The 19110-nt window shown below is 57.9% G+C and overlaps 2 protein-coding genes across 2 annotated transcripts; one reads left to right on the top strand and one right to left on the bottom strand.

Moving 5' to 3' along the window:
* Window positions 1–423: 423 nt before the first annotated feature.
* On the top strand, window positions 424–3809 carry Zdhhc12 (zDHHC palmitoyltransferase 12). Its single transcript, XM_090330791.1, has 5 exons — window positions 424–562; window positions 1726–1862; window positions 2393–2470; window positions 2967–3133; window positions 3217–3809. Exons 1-5 carry the CDS (start codon window positions 463–465, stop codon window positions 3539–3541), a joined length of 807 nt encoding a protein of 268 aa, XP_090186917.1. The 5' UTR covers window positions 424–462; the 3' UTR covers window positions 3542–3809.
* Window positions 3804–16377, bottom strand: Pkn3 (protein kinase N3). Its single transcript, XM_090330792.1, has 21 exons — window positions 16273–16377; window positions 14170–14398; window positions 13900–14045; window positions 12934–13045; window positions 12727–12854; window positions 12422–12605; window positions 10210–10362; window positions 10007–10116; window positions 9765–9908; window positions 9435–9510; window positions 9194–9362; window positions 8601–8876; window positions 7568–7631; window positions 7358–7449; window positions 6500–6676; window positions 5920–5982; window positions 5707–5783; window positions 4801–4943; window positions 4608–4715; window positions 4387–4467; window positions 3804–4299 (listed from the first exon to the last, which is right to left on the bottom strand). The coding sequence occupies exons 1-21, from the start codon at window positions 16285–16287 to the stop codon at window positions 4087–4089; spliced, it is 2760 nt and encodes a 919-aa protein (XP_090186918.1). The 5' UTR covers window positions 16288–16377; the 3' UTR covers window positions 3804–4086.
* Window positions 16378–19110: the final 2733 nt, after the last annotated feature.

The raw sequence follows: 19110 nt of genomic DNA, 5'->3' as shown, positions 1-19110 counted from the left end.
TAGCTCTTCCGCCATCTGAAGGCAAACAGGGCAAGCTTTGGCAGGCCTGGCCCCTGTCGAAATGGGCGCCGTTTCCCCTTGGCAGCAACCAGGGAGCCCCGGCCATGGCAGCAGCGCCTTGGGGGGTGTGCGCATGCGCAGGGCCGTGGGTCCGGAGCCCGCGGAGGGCGGGGCAGGGCCGCGGGGCGGAGCTCCCCCTCCTTGCCTCAGAGTTACCTGACGGGGGTGGGGGGGGAAGGGTTACTGGCTGCGCGCGCGCCCGCCCCGCCCTCAGCTTCCTCAGGCACCTGTTGGCTTGAGGGCCCATTCGGCCGCAGATGCCAGCCAATAGGCTCCCTGCCTGTCCCACTCGGGCCCCACCCACCACCGGTATCAGCCAATCATCGGCGACCGCTCCCCCCCTTTTCCTGAGGGCCCGCCCCCTCTGACCGCTTCTTCCGGGTGGGGCCCCGGGTGGAGGCGATGGCGCCCTGGGCGCTCCTCAGCCCTGGGGTCCTGGTGAGGACCGGGCACACCGTGCTGACCTGGGGTATCACGCTGGTGCTCTTCCTGCACGACACGGGTGAGCCGGGCCCACCCGATCCCTCGTGAGTCCCCGCACATTGGGGGTCTCACCGCCCCTCCGTTTCCTCTCCGAAGATAGCTGGGCTTCTCTCCACCCGCAGGCTTCCGAGACCCCTGCCCGGCCCTCGGCCCCGGGCCGCCCGCTTTCCGCCCGGGCCTGCCTGTTTCCCGAATTAATCCCATCGCTTCCTGTCAGTACCCCGAGTCCTGGGTCTCCCACAGACACCGGCCTGGTGTCCACTCGGGGCCGGCGGGAGCCCCCCCCCGCCTCGCATTCCCACCCCGCTTCTTCCCCTGACCCTGGATCCACACCAGCGTTTCCAGGAACTGACTCTCGACACTCGAGGCAAGATCGGGAGGACTGGCTGGCACCGTGCCACACCCCCTGGCGCTCCAGGCCAGGCGGGACAGCACCTGTGGTGGGGAGGGGGCAGCGTCCCCCATGGGCTCCTCCTGGCAATCATTTCCCACCCATCTCCGCTGCCATGTCTCTACCCAGAGCAGCCACCATCCCAGCAGTCCAGCTCCACCTCCTCTACCGCCTGTGCCCTCCTGTGTAGAAAGCTGTTCAGGAAAGGACCCCAGCCACACACCTTCCTTCCTGGCTCCCTCTTACAACTCAGGGCACCAGACTTGGCCATTCTGCTGTCTGGTATCTTGATGCCACTTGACCCTCCCTCCTCTGAATCTTCAGTCACTTCCATTGGGCATAAACCTGCCAGGAAGCCCTTCTGCCCCTCTGCAGCATCGGAGCCTCCTGGCCCCAGCCACTAGGTCTCAGGTTGAAGACTGGGCCGGGCGCCTATAATCCATAATCCTAGCTATTCAGGAGGCTGAGATCTGAGGATCGTGGTTCAAAGCCAGTGCAGACACAAATATCCGTGAGACTCTTTATCTCCAATTAACCACCACAAAACCGGAAGTGGCTCTGTAGTTCAAGTTGAACTGAAGAGCCCAGGGCCAGCGCCCAGGCCCAGAGTTCAAGACAAGGCCGATCTCTACAAATCCAGAGGTCAGGTCTGGCCCCTCCCTCCCTAGCTTCCTGTGTTCCCTTCCTCCTCTCCTCCTAGCTGCCAAGCCTTATTGAGTCACTTTGCCACCCAGCCCTGCCCTCCTGGTTACTCCCAGCCCAGCCTCACTGCCCTTCTTTGGCCTCTCCAGAGCTGCGGCAGTGGGAGGAGCAAGGGGAGCTGCTCTTACCCCTCACCTTCCTGCTGCTGGTGCTGGGCTCCTTGCTGCTGTACCTGGCTGTGTCACTCATGGACCCTGGCTATGTGAACACTCAACCCCAGCCCCAGGTAACAAGGGACCTCTGGGGACTTGAACCCCTCCCCTGGGCACAGGGACCCAATTCTCCAGTAACAGATTCTTTTTTTTTTTTTTTGCCAGTCCTGCCTGGGCTTGAGCTCAGGGCCTGAGCACTGTCCTTGGACTTTCTCAAGGCTAGAGCTCTACCACTTGAGCCTCAGCACCACTTCTGGCTTTTTTTCTATGTATGTGGAACCGAGGAATTGAACCCGGGTCTTCGTGCATGCTAGGCAAGCACTCTACCACTAGGCCAAACTCCCGGCCCCCCCAGTAACAGATTCTATGCCATACTCTGTGCCATGGGCTTCGATGGGGTCAGCTCAGTGACTCCTCTGCTATCCTCCAGTGACAGGAAGCACCACACAAAGGCCACACTGCTTTGCTCAGGACAGGGCGGGTACAGTGACCTAGTCACATCTAACCCCTCCATACCCACAGCCAAGCTGGCCCCAAGGGAAGTGCCCGCTGCTGCCATGTGCTTTCCAAAGCGCCCCACTTATGCTCTCACTCTCATTTCCAGGAGGACTCCAAGGAGGAACAGACAGCCATGGTTCCTCAGGCCATCCCGCTTCGGCGCTGCAGATACTGCCTGGTGCTGGTGGGTGACAGAGGGACCCTCACTCCCCACCATGGGCTGGGTCAGGATAAAGCAGAGAACCCCCCCCCATGGCCTCACCCCTCCTTCAAGAAAGGCTTCTAGTAGCACATGACTATAATCTTCTCAGGAAGCCCAAACTGGTCCTCTACTACCTGGCCCTCGAGCCTGTCTGTCTCTTCAGGTGATCAAAAACACCCAGGAGTCCCATTTAGTTGTCCAGTCGTTAAACACAAGCTGAGGAGCTACATAGCTACCTCCTGGCCCACTGACCCCTCCTGATTCCTTTAAAATGCACCTCGGCCCAGTGGTGGGCACTGGTGTCTCCACTTGCAATCCTAGCTACAGGGGAGGCTGAGATCTGAGGATCAGGATTTGAGGCCAGCCCAGGCAGACAAGTCTGAGAGAACTGTAACTCCAATTAACCAGCCAAAAAGCCAAGCGGGGGCACGAGGCCTGCCAGGTGGAGGGCTCACGGGACTTCCCTCAACGCCCACAGCAGCCCCTGCGGGCCCGGCACTGCCGTGACTGCCGCCGCTGCGTGCGTCGCTATGACCACCATTGCCCTTGGATGGAGAACTGCGTGGGGGAGCGCAACCACCCACTCTTCGTGGCCTACCTGGCCCTGCAGCTGGTGGTGCTCCTGTGGGGCCTGTACCTGGCATGGTAGGTGTCACCGTGCATGGGCATGGAGGAGAGGGGGCAGCACGCACAGGCCTGGACAGCGCTGGTCCCACCCCGCCCTGCAGGTCCGGCCTCCGGTTCTTCCAGCCCTGGGGGCTGTGGCTGCGGTCGAGCGGGCTCCTGTTCGTCAGCTTCTTACTGCTGTCTCTCTTTTCACTGGTGGCCGGCCTGCTCCTGGCCTCGCACCTCTACCTCGTGGCCAGCAACACGACCACCTGGGAGTTCATCTCCTCCCACCGCATCGCCTACCTCCGCCAGCGACCCGGCAACCCTTTTGATCGCGGCCTGACCCGAAACCTGGCCCATTTCTTCTGCGGATGGCCCTCGGGCCCCTGGGAGACTCTCTGGCCTGAGGAGGAGGAGGAGGAAGGCAAAAGCCAGGTCGTCTAGGGTCATTCAAGGTAGGGTGAGCCTGGCTGGGCCTGAGCTCTCCACTCCTCCCAGGCCTCCGCGAAACATCTGGAAAGAACCCCCTTATCAAAGGGCGGCTCTGTTGTCCCGCGGAAGATGGAGAGAAATGGGACCTGGGGTAACTCGAGCACAAACGGATCCCAGACTGGATCCCAGCCCTCAGCTGGGCTCCTCTCAGTGCTAAACAGTTCTACAAATTTAATATTCCATAAAGCAAAGGGCAAGTATTAAAAAGACAAACCATCCACTCCTCGCTATGGCACCCTTTCTAGTCCAGGCCTTGCTGGAGGAGGAGGGGAGGGGTGATGGGAGGGGGGGGACATATTTTTGTCTGATAACACTGAGGAAAAGCACCGGAAGCAGTCTGTGGTCATCTCCATGCTGCCTCCACCTCCAGGCCAGGCAGGGGCCCAGCAGTCATCTCCATGCCTGCCCCCCAAGGTCAGCTGCACAGGCTGGTGAACAGCGGGGCCCTGGGCAGGACAGACAAATGTACAAGTATGTGCCAGGCTGCCAGGAGAGCCTCAGGGCTCCATGAATCGCTCTGACACGAAGTCAAAGTCCCGGAAGGCTGCCTGTTGGCGGGCAGTGAGGGGGCTGCGGGGGTCGGGTGGGGTCAAGGCCGGCGGCAGTCCGGTGAATTCGCCCTCAAAGTAGCGCAGGTCTGCAGGGCCACAGAGCGTAGGCACAAAGGGGGGCCGGACGGCGCGGGTCAACAGGGCCTGCCAGTCAGTGGTCTGAGGACAAGGAGAGAGGAGGCTGCCATGGCAGAACACGGGCCCCAGGCTGCACCGCCTGTGCAGTGGGTGATCCCAGCCACTCACCCTGAAGAATGGCTGAACCTTGATTTCCTCCGCATCCTGCTCCCCTGCCCCCAGGCGTTTCTCTGGACATTTCTGGAGAAGCTGGCAAAGGACAGGCACAAACTTAGAGTGCTCTACCCCTGGCTTTGAGAGGCCTTGGCAGGTACCTCAACTGAGCTGTGCTGCAGAGACCTAAAGGGGTGATGGCACATGAGCCACAGATGACGCGTGCAGGGACCCACCTTCTGAATGAGCTCGAGACCTTGCACGGAAAGAAAGTGGGGGTACGGGGCATCGGCATTGACAATACACTCAAACACCTCCTCCTCTGTGTCTCCTGGGAACGGGCACTGTAGAGACAGTGGCTCAGTAAGATGCATGTGCCATGTACCCTGTGCCGAGGCTGGGGCAGCCAACACACACACGTGTTCTCACCTCGCCCACCAGCATCTCATAGAGCAGCACGCCCAGCCCCCACCAGTCCACAGCCCGCGTGTAGGCTTCCTGGGTCAACACCTCCGGGGCCAGAAACTCTGGGGTGCCACAGAAGGTGCTTGTCCGGTCCCCAAAGCCAATCCCTGCAAAGCAACATCCATATTTACCAGTGCCTACTAGGTGCGACTCATTCACTTTACCTCTGGCTAGATCTAAGAATCCGTGTCGGAGCCCAGAGCATGGCCTAGTGGTACAAAGCTTGCCTAGTATGCACAAAGACCTGGGTTTGGCTCCTTGGTACCACATACATAGAAAAAGCCAGAAGTGGTGCTTTGGGTCAAGCGGGTAGAGCTCTAGCCTTTAGAAAGCCAAAGGACAGTGCTCAGGCCCTGAGTTCAAGCCCCATGACTGGCAAAAAAAGAAAAAGAAAAAAGAAAAAAAACTAAGCTGATCGTGGTAGCTCATGTCTGTAATCCTAGCTACTCAGTAGGCTGAGATCTGAGGACTGAGATTCAAAGCCAGCCCAGGCACTAAAGACCATGAGACTCTTATCTCCAATTAATCCCTAGAAAAGGGGAAGTAGTGCTGTGGCTCAAGGGGTAGGGTGGTAGCCTTGAGCTGAAGAGCTCAGGGACAGCACCCAGGCCGCGTTCAAGCCCCACAAAACAACAAAAAACAGTGCCAGAGAGCAGTATCATGCCAAGCCCTTCCCTGCACCCTAGAAGGGAGTGCAGTCAGGTCAGAGTCAGCCAAACTCATGCCAGAGTGACACAGAAGGCAGAACCAATGCCCTCTCCAGCCCTAATCAGACCCTTCCTCAAACCGGCTACTCATACCCCCAGTGTGAGGGCCAGACTGCGGGCCTGGGCATCACATGTGGGGGAACACTAAAGGATGGGGCCCCACCTTCTTTGCAGAGCCCAAAGTCTGCGATCTTCAGGAAGCCCTGGGCATCAAGCAGGAGATTATCCAACTTCAGGTCCCTGGGGGGAAGGGACAGATCAGGCGGGCTGAGGAGACCCAAGGAACAGCAGACTTGGGGGAACAGCCTGGGAGGAGAGTGGTATCCGGCCCTTGACCCACCCTGCATGGCCCCAGCACCTCTGGGGCAAAAGCTACCTGTAAATGATCTTCTGCTCGTGGAGGAACTGCAGCCCCAGGACCACACAGGCCAGGTAGAAGCTGGAGGGAGAAGGGGCACCCGGGCAGGGGGGGAGGAGGGGAGCTGGGTGAGAAGCTGGCTGGTAAGGCCACCATATAGCCCAGACAGTGCATACTGTTACTTGCTGCCTGCCCCTGCTGGGCTTTGCAGCTATGCCAGGGCCCAGGGCAAGTATTCTGCACACTTCACTCTTCCAGCACCCTCCCAGTCGTCTGCAGATCACTCTCAAACAAGTACAGGAGACCCTAGGTAAGGGGGGGCCAGAAGTGCCCAGTCAGGCCTCCCTAACCCCAGAGGCCGCCCTAGAGAGCAGACTGAATCCAGGTGCCGTCCCCACCCCAGTGCCTGGAAAACATTACTCATCCCTGCAGCAATCCTGTCAACTCTGGCCGCAGCTGCCAGTAAAGAGGCCCAGGATCCACCTGGCTCTGACAGCTGGGCGTCCGTTTCTAGCACCCAGGCTCTTCCAATGGCACCTGGCGGGGGCAAGGGACAGGGAAGCAGGAAGTTTGCTGCAGGAGGGGGGGTGGGGCTCACCGTGCCTGGGGCTCAGGAAAGACGTCCTCGTGGATATGCATCATGAGATCACCCCCGGGCACAAACTCAGTCACAAAGCAGGCATGGCTGGATGTCTGGAAGCAGGCAAGGAGGGAGAGCAGGAAGGGGTGCCCTGCATGCCCCACGGCCTCTAGGATCCTCTTCTCACAGTACAGACTACAAGGGAAAGGGCGAGTCTTAGAAGGGAGGAAAGCCAGGGGACTGCTGGCCCCAGACAGTGCCCGTGATCAGGAGGCTGAGGTCTGAGGACTGCAGTTCAGTGACAAAATCCACTGAGACTCATCTCCAATTCACCACCAGAAAACGGGAAGTGGCGCTGTGGCTCAAAGCGGTGGAGCGCTAGCCTTGAACAAAAAGAGCTCAGGGATGGCGCCCAGGCTGCATTCAATCACCATGACCACCCCCTCAAAAAAAAAAAGAAAGAAAAGCAACACTCTATTTCAGAAGGAAGCCGATCTGTAGCCCCAGCTAGTGAGGGAGATGTGCCAGGACCCCATTGGCTCAGGAGAAGTTAACATGAGACCCTTTCTGAAAAACAAACTTAAAGCAGGACTGAAGGCGTGGCTCAAGTGAGAAGACCTTACCTAGCAACTGCATGAGCCTGGGTTGAATTCCCAGTACCACAAAAAAGAAAGTAAAAAGTGGTGCTTTCATGTACAGAGCGCCGCAGAGCCGTGACTGCCACCATGGCAAGGAGAGGAGAGACCACAACAGCAGGTGACGAAAAGAGAAGCCAGGCCTGACTGGCACCTGAGCTGCCATCTGGAGCCCAGCTCAGCCTCTAGGTCAAGGCCCCTGTGTGTCCAGAGCAGAACCTCTGCTGGCTGCAGCCCTCACCTCTCTATCTCATCCCGGCTCAGCAGCTCCTGCTTCTTCAGGGCCTTGATAGCATAATACCTCCCCGTCCCCTTGAACTGGACCAGGAGGACCTGGGCGCCAGACAGAAGTGGAGTCAGGGTAGGCGGGGGAGCCTAACATCCCACACATTCCCAGGCTCCAGAGCCAACTAGTTCACATGGGGGGACTGCCCAGCTCTCTTCACAGAACCTTCCCGAAGTGTCCCCGGCCCAGCACAGCCAAACAGCGGAAGTCCTGTAGCCGAGGGGCTTTCCTGCAAGAGAAAAAGGAGATGAGGGCTGGGAGCGCAGCCTAGTGGTGGCGTGCTCACCCTAGCATGCACGATGCCCTGGGGTTGACTCCTCGGTACCACATACACAGAAAAAGCTGGAAGTGGCGCTGTGGCTCAAGTGGCAGAACACTAGCCTTCAGCAAAAGTGTCCAAGGACAGTGCCCAGGCCCTGAGTTCAAGCCCTAGGACTGGCAAAAAAAATAAAAATAAATAAAATAATAATAATAATAATAATAATAATAATAATAATAATAATAAAGCCGGGAGTTTGGCCTAGTGGTAGAGTGCTTGCTTAGCATACACGAAGACCTGGGTTCAATTCCTCGGTACCACATACACAGAAAAAAGCCAGAAGTGGTGCTGTGGCTCTAGTGATAGAGCACTAGTCTTGAGAAAGCCCACGGACAGAGCTCAGGCCCTGAATTCAAGCCCTAGGACTGGCAAAAAAATAAAATAAAAAATAATAATAGGTGCTGGTGGCTCATGCCTGGAATCCCAGCTACTCAGGTAGCTGAGATCTTGAGGACCACAGCTCGAAGTCAACTGGGGCAGGAAAGTTCAACAGATGCTTATCTCAATTAACCACCAAAAGCAGTGGCATGGCCCAAGTGGTAGAACACCATTCTACCTAAAGGAGAGTATGAGGCACCGAGTTTAGACCCAATGCTGGCGCACGCACGCGCGTGCACACACACACATGGGGAAAAAAAAAAAAAGCCATGAGGGAGCTGGTCTGGCATCTATCTGAACCGCCGACACTCGCTGGCGGGGCTGTCGGCGCTGTGGGCATGGCAGAGCCCTTCAGTGGACTCCCTGAAATCTCCCATACAGCTGGAACTCAATAATGGTCTCAGGCAGGACGGAAGCAGAGCAAGTCAGCCCGTGCCCACCCCAAGAGCGGGCTGGGAGCTGCGGAGTGACGTGCACACGCTGGTGTCTGACGTGACTTACCTGATGGGCATGGAGGCCGGAACAGGGGCCTGTCCTGCTCGAGGCTCCATGTGGGGGCGCTTGGTGCACTGTGAGGCAGAGGGGTTCAGGTGGGAAGGTTGCCTTTCCTCTTTCTTTGCCTCCTGGCCACCCCAGACCCACGAGTTCTGGGGCCAACTAGTGCCCCGCCTCACCGGGGTCTCCTGTGGGGCTGATTCCTGGGGCAGATAGAGGCGTGGGGGCTTGGGCGGAGGCATCACCCCTTCTCTCACGGGGCTCTTCTTGAGCAGGAAGTGACTGTGGGAGGAAGTAAACACATGCCCGCACCCAGGAGGAAGAAACACTGGCAGGATGGACAAACAGACAGCCATGCGCACTGAACAAAAAATGTGTAGTCAGGGCCGGGAGTGCAGCCTAGTGGTAGAGTGCTCGCCTAGCACGCATGAAGCCCTGGGTTCGATTCCTCAGTAGCACATACTGAGAAAAAGGCAGAAGCGCTATGGCGCAAGTGGCAGAGTGTTATCCTTGAGAAAAAAGTGTCCAAGGACAGTGCCCAGGCCCAAGCCCCAGGACTAGCGAAAAAAAGTATGCAGTCTAGGGGTAGGGACCCTTACCTGGGAGAAGCAAGAGGGGAGACCCCTCGGTGTGTAGTGGTGGTCTGAAGGCCTCCTTTGGGGGGACTGACGGTGCTTGGGGAGCTACAGGGGGGCAGCAGGCTCACAACCAGACGCCCCCAGGCTGCCATGCTGAGATTCATCTGCGAAGGCCTCAGGAAGTCCCGGCCTGGGCGAGAGGGGGCTCAGTCCCAGCACCCTGATTGTCCCAGCCCCGCTGCCTAGCACCCACCCTTCGTACCTCTGCGCTTGGAGAAAATGCGCTTCTGTCTCTGCAGCCCAGGCCGCTTCTCAATGACAGGGTCACAAAAGGTCACCTTCAAGGGCACAGGCAGAGTGGCGATGTCCCAGCTGCCACAGCACCGACCCCAGGGCACCAATACCTCCTGCCGCTCAATGACCGCACACAGCCACTTGTGCCATGGGGAATCTGAGGCCAAAGAAGGCTCACAAGTCTCGGGGCAGGGCTGCAGGCTTCATCACAGCCTCCTACACAGCACTGGAGACCCCATCTCTGGGCCTTCTTTCCACCCCTTGGGGGTGGGGCCCCAGTTTTGGGGGTAGCCAGCACCTGGGTGAAGACACGCCCCCGTGGCACCAGGCTGAGGGACAGCTGGTGACAGGCATTGTCCAGGAAGTCCTCCAGGCGCAAGAAGGCCACGCCACACAGCTGCCTCCAGTCCCGCCAGTGAACCCCGATCTCCAGCTCCCGGGCCTACAGAGGAAGGCCGTGCACAGGGTGGGGTCCAGCAGCTCCCCACACGGCCAGGTCTCCCCTGCAGCCCACCCTGAGCACACGAAGGCCGGCCTCACTCGTTCCAGGGGAACCACGAAGGCCTGGTCCCAGCACCGTGCAGCCACCGGCCCCCAGCCTGTCTGTCCTACCACACGATTGTCCACTTTCAACACAGCAAGCACCTCATCTGTGGGGCCAGAGCTGGGGTTCAGAGCCAGTCCAGAGTATGTGTGTGTGGGGGGGCTCCCTGCTGCCTCCCCCATGGCTCCTCCTTGCTTACTGCTTAGCTGGACACTGCCACCACCACGATGCTGCTTGGCCCTGGATCGGAGCCAGCCTTCAGAGGTGCTGGTGGCTGCGGCCGTGGCAGGAGAACGCCCGGGCACCGAGGTCAACAGCTGCTCACAGCCCACGAGCTGCACCTGCAATGTCCCTGGCAGAAGGCAAGGGGGACGGGGTCAGCCTCTACCCACGCACCCTGAGACCATTGCCACTCAGCCCTCTCCAGAGGGCACCTGACCCAGACCAGACCACAACACCCTCCACACACACCAGGTGATTCGCCCCTCCACACCCTCCCCACCACGCATGCCTGGTGTGCAGGACTCGAGCTGGGAGACCCAGCCAGTCAGTCACGGCCCACACACTGCCCAGTGCACAGGCCTTGGGAGCACCATGGCGCAGGGAAGAGCAAGGGGGGGTTGGAAGCCTGGCTTCTTCTCCTGCCTAGCCTGCTTCTTCCCTAGGCCCATCTCCATCTGAGCCTCGGTTGTGGCCACTGCTGGCCTCCACAGACCTCAATGAATACCAAATGTGTTTTGCCATCTGAGTGGGCTTTTTGGTTTATTTGCTTTTGTGCCAGTACAGAGGCTTGAACTCAGGGCCTCAGTCTCTCACTTGACTTTTACCCCCCAAGTCTGGCACTCTACCAATTGTGCCACAGCTTTAATTCCTGCCTTTTGGTCCTTATTGGAGACAAGAGTCCCATGGACTACTTTCCTCTCTGGACTGGCTTGAAACTGTGACCCTCAGATCTCAGCCTCCTGAGTAATTAGGATTACAGGCAAGTGGCTCATATTTAGAGTCATCAAATTTTGTCTCAAAGGACAGAGGAAGGAATGGGAACTTAGCAGCTGCAGAGTACATAAACGGGGCCCGGAGTACCATTTTGGAAGGCTGGGCCTAGAGAGAGACCTTGGAGATAGGACCCGTATCTTAGAAAGAGCTTTCTAGAGAAGTTCCTTCTGATTCCCCAACTTGTCTACCTGGCTAGAAGTACTCCAGAAAGTCCTTTAAGTCCAAGCTCCTACAGCACCTCTTCCAGGAAGCACTCCTGGATGTCCCAAGGCTGAGTGAGCCACCTCACCCCACACTTGCTCTTGCCCTTCTCAGCTCTTCTCAAATGGAATGGGGGCTATCTGGCCCTGCCCCCATCCCATTGCTCTCTGCAGCACATAGCAGCAGCCTCTAGCTTGGCCCATCATTGGTTAAAGTCAGCTACTGATTCAAGGAGATGTAAGAAAGTGTGGGACAGAATTTTCAAAAGCTGGCACGCCTGTACTCTTAGCTACTTGGGAGGCTAAGAGCGAGGGTCAAGGTTCAAAACTAAACTGGCAAGAAAGTCTATAAGATCATCTCCAATGACCACCAAAACGCCAGAAGCAGAGCTGTGGCTAAGTGGTAAGACGCTAGCCTTGAGGGGAAAAAGCTCAGGGACGGAGCTCAGGTCCTTAGTTTAAGTCCTAACAGGAAAGAGAGAAAGAAAGAAAGAAAGAAAGAAAGAAAGAAAGAAAGAAAGAAAGAAAGAAAGAAAGAAAGGAAGGAAGAAAGAAAGGAGGAAAGAAGGAAGGAAGGAGGAAAGAAGGAAGGAAGGAAGGAGGAAAGAAGGAAGGAAGGAGGGAAGGAAGGGAAGAAGGGCCAGGAGTGTGGCCTAGTGGTAGAGTGCTTGCCTAGCATGTGCGAAGCTCTGGGTTTGATTCGTCATTATCACATACATAGAAAAAGCTGGAGGTTTTGCTACGGCTCAAGTGGTCGAGTGCTAGTCTTGAGCTCAAAGCCAGTGCCCAGGTCCTACGTTAAAGCCCTAGGATGAAGAAAGAAAGAAAAAGAAAGAAAGAAAGAAGAGAGAAGGTGAGGAAGGAACGGAGGGAAGAAAGAAAAGAGGAAGGGAGGGAGGGGAGAAAAGGCAACTTTCTAACAGTCCCGGCTGCCCAGGCTGGGGCCGAGGGCCTCAGGCTGGGCGCTCACACTGGTCTGGCTGCCAGGCTCTGTGTTCAGTGCTGCCTGGCCCTGCATCAAGCCTCACACCTTGCACAGCAGCCCTGTGACGCGGAGCCATTTTCATCCCATTTGGGATGGGTATAAACTGAGATGGATAAAGTGAGGTTCAGAGAAGCCCAAGGTCACACAGCTAGTGGCGGATGGGGGGAGGGGGCGCCTGAGTCTCCTCAGAATCCCAGGTGCCCTCTAAAGTGGGAGGGCGGCCAGGCTACCTGTGAGGGCGGTGGGCTTCGCGGGCGGCCCCGCGGGCCTGGGGTGCCTGAGTGCAGCTGTCCTCAGCTCTTGGGCCACCACGCTTCGCAGGGGATGGACTGCAGGGAGGCCCTGCACCAGCTGCTCCAAGGCCAGCCGCAGGAGGTCCAGTTTCTGGGAAGATTCCTGGAGCTGGACCTGGGCCTACAGAGGGACACAAGCAGGGCCAGGCCGTGGAGGTGGGAGATGGCAGCGGCCCCCCCCACCCCCCGCAGTCAGGATGGCAGACCCCAGGGAAGCACAGCCAGGGGAGGGCCGGCCTGACCTCCGCCAGGGCCTTGCGGTCCTGCGGGCCCCTGCTCCCGGACAACTTCACCACGTTCTTGGCCCCTTCGGCCACGGCTGCCTCAACGCGCAACCGGTGCCGCAGCTCCTCTGCCAACAGCTCAGGGCCTGCAGGAAGGAGAGCCGCCCTCAGCCCTGGCCCCTGGCCCCGCCAGCCCAGCACGCCTGCTCCCCACGGTCTCCTCACCTGGCTCAGGGGCCACGCTGGCCTCCAGGGCGCTCACCTTCATCCGCAGCAGGGCCACCTTGAGCTGGCTGTCCCGCAGCATCTGCTGGGCAGCTGCCAGGAGCTTCCTCTCCTATAGGGATGGCACCGGGGTCCCAGCCCACCAGAGCTGGGCCAGGGCTCCCCTCTCTCCCTGTACACAAAGCTTCCCTTGCTGGGCTAAGCGTTCAGGGACAAGAGTCTCTTCCATCAGACTAACAGTTGAGTTCGGGCCTCCTCTATCAGACCCCGGCTGAGAGCTACGCTTTCCTATCGGACACATACAGTCTGAGCCTCCCGCAACGAGCCAGCAGCTCAAGCCTGGCTGCTCGTGCCACTGGGATTCCAGCTCACCAGTACTGGCTCCCACACCCACCTGGATTTTGGGCTGCCTTTGTAGCTCCCTTATGGGGTCAATGTCTGGATTATATTCCCGAAAAGGAATCTGAGAAGCCGGGTGCTGGGGGCTCATCCTAGCTACTCAGGAAGCTAGGATCTGAAGATCACAGTTCAAAGCCAGATCATATAGGAAAGTCCATGACACTTTTTTTTTTTTTTTTTTTTTTTGCCAGTCCTGGGCTTGAGCTCAGGGCCTGAGCACTGTCCTTGGACTTTCTCAAGGCTAGAGCTCTACCACTTGAGCCTCAGCACCATTTCTGGCTTTTTTCTATGTATGTGGTACCGAGGAATTGAACCCGGGTCTTGGTGCATGCTAGGCAAGCACTCTACCACTAGGCCAAACTCCTGGCCCCCCATGACACTTCTTATCTCCAATTCATTACCGAAAAGCTGGAAGCAGAAGTGTGGCTCAAGGGGTAGAGCATCAGCCTTGAGCGGAAAAAGCTAAAGGATAGTGTCCAGGCTCTGAGTTCAAGTCCCAGTACCAGAATGAAACTTCCCCAAACATCTTAGAGCCATCTCTCTCCCATCAGACTCTGGGGGCCTTACCTTGGGGGTGCCGCTGGCACAGGTATGGATCATGTTCTCTGCCCCCTGCTTCACCTTCAGCTCTACCTGCAGCTGCCTCTGCAGAAGCTCCAGGTGCCGAGCCCGTGCCTGCTCCGTCCCTGGCCGGGATTCCGAGGCTGCAGGCTCTGGGGCAGAGTACATCAGGCCAGTAAACCCCACATCAGAGCAGAAGCCCCCCCATCGCCAAGCCCTCCCTGCCACAGCCCCCTGCTGTCCCCAGGGGTCTGCTGAGACCTCGCCCTCCCTCACCGGCTGGGCCAGGCAGCTGGACCCGGGCATGCAGCTCCTGCAGCTCGCTGTGCAGCTGCTCTAGCCGGCGGTTAGAGGAGCGCAGCAGCTGCTGGACGCGGCCCAGATGGCGGCGGTCCGTGGCCACACGCCGAAGGTTCTCCATGCCCTCCTTGATTTTCAACTCCTTTTGGATGGCGCGGCGGATCACCTCTTTCTCATCCTGAAGGGGACGCTGGGCAGGTCCAGGCTGAAGAAGGGCAGAGGAGTCAGGGCCCCCAGTCCTCCACACCAAGGGGGAGTGGAGCGCCAGGGTGTCATGCACAGGCCTGGAAGCGTCTCTTCCCAGAACCTAGATGCTTGCTCAAGTATCCAGCTCCAGCCCTCATGTGTGCACGTGTGTAATACAAGAACTTGAAGTCAGCACTGCAAGCTGGCTCTGGCCACTCATAGCTGTAATACTGCTACTCTGAGATCTAAAGATCATGGTTCAAAGCTAGCCCAGGTGGAGTAGTCCATGAGACTCTTATCTCCAATTAACCACCAGAGAACTGGAAGTGGCGCTGTGGCTCAAAGTAGTAGAGAGCCAGCCTTAAACGAAAGAGCTCAGAGACAGCACCCATGCCCTGAGTTCAAGACCCACAGCCAAAAAAAGAGAAAGAGCTGGGCGTAGTGGCTCACACCTGTAATCCTAGCTACTCAGGAGGCTGAGATCTGAGGATCATGGTTCAAAGCCAGCCTAGGCACTAACTTCCATGAGATTCTTATCTCCAATTAACCACCAGAAAACAGGAAGTGGTGCAGTGGCTCAAGGGGTAGGGCAGTAGCCTTCAGTTGAAGAGCTCAGAGACAGTGCCCAAGCCCCGAGTTAAGTTTCCAGGACTGATGAAGAAGAAGAAGAAGGAGGAGGAGGAGGAGGAGGAGGAGGAGGAGGAGGAGAAGGAGGAGGAGGAGGAGAACAACAACAAGGAGGAGGAGGAGGAGAGGAGGAAGGAGAGGAGGAAGAAGAGGATGAGGAGAAGGAAGGAAATCAGAGACTCACATGCTAACCTGGCTTCAAGGCTGCACTCTACTGCTTGTCCTATACCAGCTTTTCAGTGGTTAATAGAAAATGAGTCTATCAAATTTGTCTGTCTGGGCTTGCATTAAACCATGGTCATCAAATCTCAGCCTCCTGAGTGGCTAGGATTACATGTGGCAGGATGGTGCTTTAAAGCTAACATGGACAGGAAAGTCTATAAAGCTTTATCTCCAATTGACCATCAAAGAAAGCTGGGCTGGTGGTATGGCTGAATGAAAAAGCCAAGTAAGGGCAGGGAATATGGCCTAGTGGTAGAGTGCCTAGCCTAGCATGCATGAAGCCCTGGGTTTGATTCCTTAGTACTATGTACACAGAATAAGCCATAAGTGGTACTGTGGCTCAAGGGGTAGAGTTCTAGCCTTGAGAAAGCTCCAGGGAATTGTCAAGCCCTGAGCTCAAGCCCCAAGACTGGGTGGGGGGGGGGAGGGAAGGCTAAGTAAATGTGGCTTAATGGTAGAGAGCTTGGCTAGCATGCATGGACTTGGAATGGCAGTGGGGTGGCTCAAGTGGTAGAGCTTTGGTAAAAAAAAAAAAAAGGTCTGGGAGGGCCGGGAGTTTGGCCTAGTGGTAGAGTGCTTGCCTAGCATGCACGAAGACCTGGGCTCCATTCCTCAGTACTATATACATAGAAAAAGGCGTAAGTGGGGAAGCCCAAGGACAGTGTCTCAGACCCTGGGTTCAAGCCCTAGTACTGGGAAAAAAAAAAAAAAAGACTGGCAGAAAACTGAATAATTAAATGGAAGGAATTCACCCCAGATGCCATGCAGAAAGCATTTTTTGGACTAAGAGGCCACCTCAATGTCCCGGGCAGCAAAGTTGCGCCCAAGGATCTCGGGCGGGGAGTCTGGGGCGCCGCTCCCAGCTCAGCTCTGGGAAAAGGTGGAGAGAAAGCTCCCTCACTGTCCTCCGGGTCGGGGCCGGGGGGACAGGACGGAGAAAGACGGGGAGGCCCTCTAGAGGCTGGGGGAGAGCGGACCCCAGGCCCGGGCCACCCACTACACCTCTCCCCCTCCCCCGCCCGGACAGCGGCCCCGGCCCCCTACCTCGCCGGGATCCATCTCCCGAGCCTCGGGAGGCAGACGTCCTCCCCCGGCCGGCCCGGCTCGCAGAGGGCCAGGGCGGGGCTCCGGAAATCCTCCCGAGCCACAGGTCCGAGCAAACAAAGGTCGGGCGGACCGGGGCCCCAGCCCCCGGGGTCCTGAGTCACTCCGGCGGGGCGCAGGCAGGGCGGAGGCTCAGGAAAGCGGAAAAGGTGCCCCGGTTCCCGCGGGCCCGGCCCGGGACGACGTGGGGAGGAAGGGGGGGCGGGAACCCGAGGTGGCGAGCGCCCTCCCCGCGGGGAGCTCAGCTCCATCCCTCCGGAGACGCGGGACGCGCGCGCGGCCCCTGTCCGCGGCCCCGCTCCTCCGTGCGCCTCCCGCCCGCACCGGCCCCTGCAGAGCCCCCCGCGGTGCCCCGCACTTCTCGCCATTCAAGCCCGTCGGTCACCGGACTCGGGGGCGCCCTGCAGGCGCACACGGAGCTGCCGGTGGGTTGAGCCCTGGGGCCAAGGACGCCCTGACCCGGCTCCGGTCCCGGGCGTGGGGACCGCTGTCAGCCCACGCCACGCGCGCCGCTCACCTGCCGCGGCGCCCCCACCTCCATGGCGCCGCTCCCGCCGGCCCCGCCTCCCGGAAGCCCCGGCCGCCCGCCCGCCCGCCCGGACTTTCACACTTGAAACTTCCCGGGCTGCGAGCCGCGAGCGGAGCCCCGAGACCCGCGGGCCGCCGGGCCGGGGGACCAGCGCCGCCGCGCGGCCGCGCGCGGCACTGCAGCGGGACTCCCTCCGCGGCGGGGCCCGACCGGCTCGCCGAGGGCCCGCGCCCGCCGCGGCCGCCCCCACGCCGCGTGCCCCCGTCTGCCTACGAGTGGCAAGGCCGGAGGGTTGGTCGGCTGGGCAATCGGGATCCACGGCGCGCTGGGCCTCCTCTGAGCCCCTCCCCGCCCGCTGGAAGTCGTTGGTGTAAAATGGGCTCCTGCGCAGCCTGCGGTGCCCTGGACCCTCCTAGATCTGTTGGTTAAAAAGCAAGCAAACGCTGGGCGTCCGTGACCCTAGTTGCTCAGGAAGCTGAGATCAGATCTGAGGATGGAGGTTCGAAGCCAGCCTAGGCATGAAACCAGAACAGCAGCCTGCCTCCTTTGAGCCTATTTTCTCATAGCTGCTGGGGTGCCAAGCAAAGGCTACCACATCCAGCTCCCCTCTTCCCGTGCATCCAGCCAGTCCTGTGAACTCTTCTGCCAGGATTGGGCTGGAATCATGATCCTCCAGTCTCTGGACTTTAGGATTATGGCTGGGAGCTATTGACCACCAGCTGAAATCCGTTTTTTTTTGGAACGCAGGATCTGGGGACTATCCTTGAGCTTTCTTCCTCATGGACAAACTTAAAAGACAACTCCACTTTCAGCTTATTGGTGTTTAATTGGAGGTAAGAATCTCATGTATTTTCCTGTTAGCTTCAAATCACCATCCTCAGATCTCAGCCACCTGAGTAGCAAGATGACAAGTGAGCCAATGCACCACTAGATTCCCCACGCCCCCTTGAGGTTTGCCACTACCCATAGCCTCGAAGGAAGGGAAAGGAGATCCAGAGGTAGAATTCATCTCATTTGGTCAGATTGGGAAAAGCTGCACAGACAGGCTGACCATGTGATGCACCCGTGTGGAATGAGACTGGGCGACTGTCAGAAAAAAAGCGCACGTTCACACCCTGGCTCTCCAGCTAAGTAGCCTATAAGACTATATGAGCAGTGACCTGAAACGTCCTACAGGCAAAGGACACTTTCTGGCTACACAACTTTTCCCCCCCAGTCTTGGGGCTTGAACTTGGGGCACTGTCTAGTGAGCCATAGTGCACTTCCTGCTTTTTCCGTGTATGTGGTTCGGAGGAATCGAAGCTGGTCTTTGTGCACGCTAGGAGTGCACTTTACCACTAGGCTACACTCCTGGCCCCTGGCTACACAACTTTTAACCTCAGAGTCTCTGGCTAGAATGAATACACCATGTCACTTAACCTAATTGACATACACCCCTTCCACTAGCAAAAACCTTGCTTAGTATCCTTGCTCTAACCAGCTGACTGCAATCCTGATAAGCTTGTGGCTCTTCATGAACACAGTCCCAGACTGCTGGGTGGAGTATAGATTTGAAAATGAGTAACTGCCTGGGCATGGTGGCTCAAACCTGTAATTGCAGCTTCTGGGGAAGTGGAGATGGGGGACTGAGGTCTGAAGCCAGGCCTGGCAGTTTCAAAGACTATCTCAACCAATGAATGCCCAGCTACAGGGGCAGTATGGCAGGCTGGGTGTTAGTGTGCAGCTGCTATTGCCAGCAATGTGGGGATACACAAAAGGGTCACAGTGAGTTTGCATAAACATCACCAAGTAGGGCTGGGAGTTTGGCCTAGTGGCAGAGTGCTTGCCTAGCATGCACGAAGACCTGGGTTCAATTCCTTGGTACCAAATACATAGAAAAAGCTGGAAGTGGTGCTGAGGCTCAAGTGGTAGAGCTCCAGCCTTGAGAAAGTCCAAGGACAGTGCTCAGGCCTTGAGCTCAAGCCCAGGACTAACAAAAAAAAAAAAAAAAAAGGAAAAAAATCAAGTGCTGGATCATACCTAATCCTACCCACAAGGCTGAGATCCAAGGATCACAGTGTAAAGCCAACCCAGGCAGAGGCCTGATTTCCAATAACCTACCAAAAGTCAAAAGTGGAGCTCTGGCTCCAGTGGCCAGTGATAACCTTAAGCAAAGCCCCTCAGTCCCAAGAACAGAAAAAAAGCAGGGGGAGGTGAGAGGGATAAGAGCTGGTAGTTGGTCATGGACAGCTGTAATCCTAGGGACTCTG

The sequence above is a fragment of the Megascapheus bottae genome, chromosome 3 (genome assembly GCF_031878675.1).
Source record: "Megascapheus bottae isolate mThoBot1 chromosome 3, mThoBot2.hap1, whole genome shotgun sequence".
NCBI lineage: Eukaryota > Metazoa > Chordata > Mammalia > Rodentia > Geomyidae > Megascapheus > Megascapheus bottae.
The sequence above is the reverse complement of the archived record's forward strand: the minus strand, read 5'-3'. Positions and strand labels throughout refer to the sequence as shown.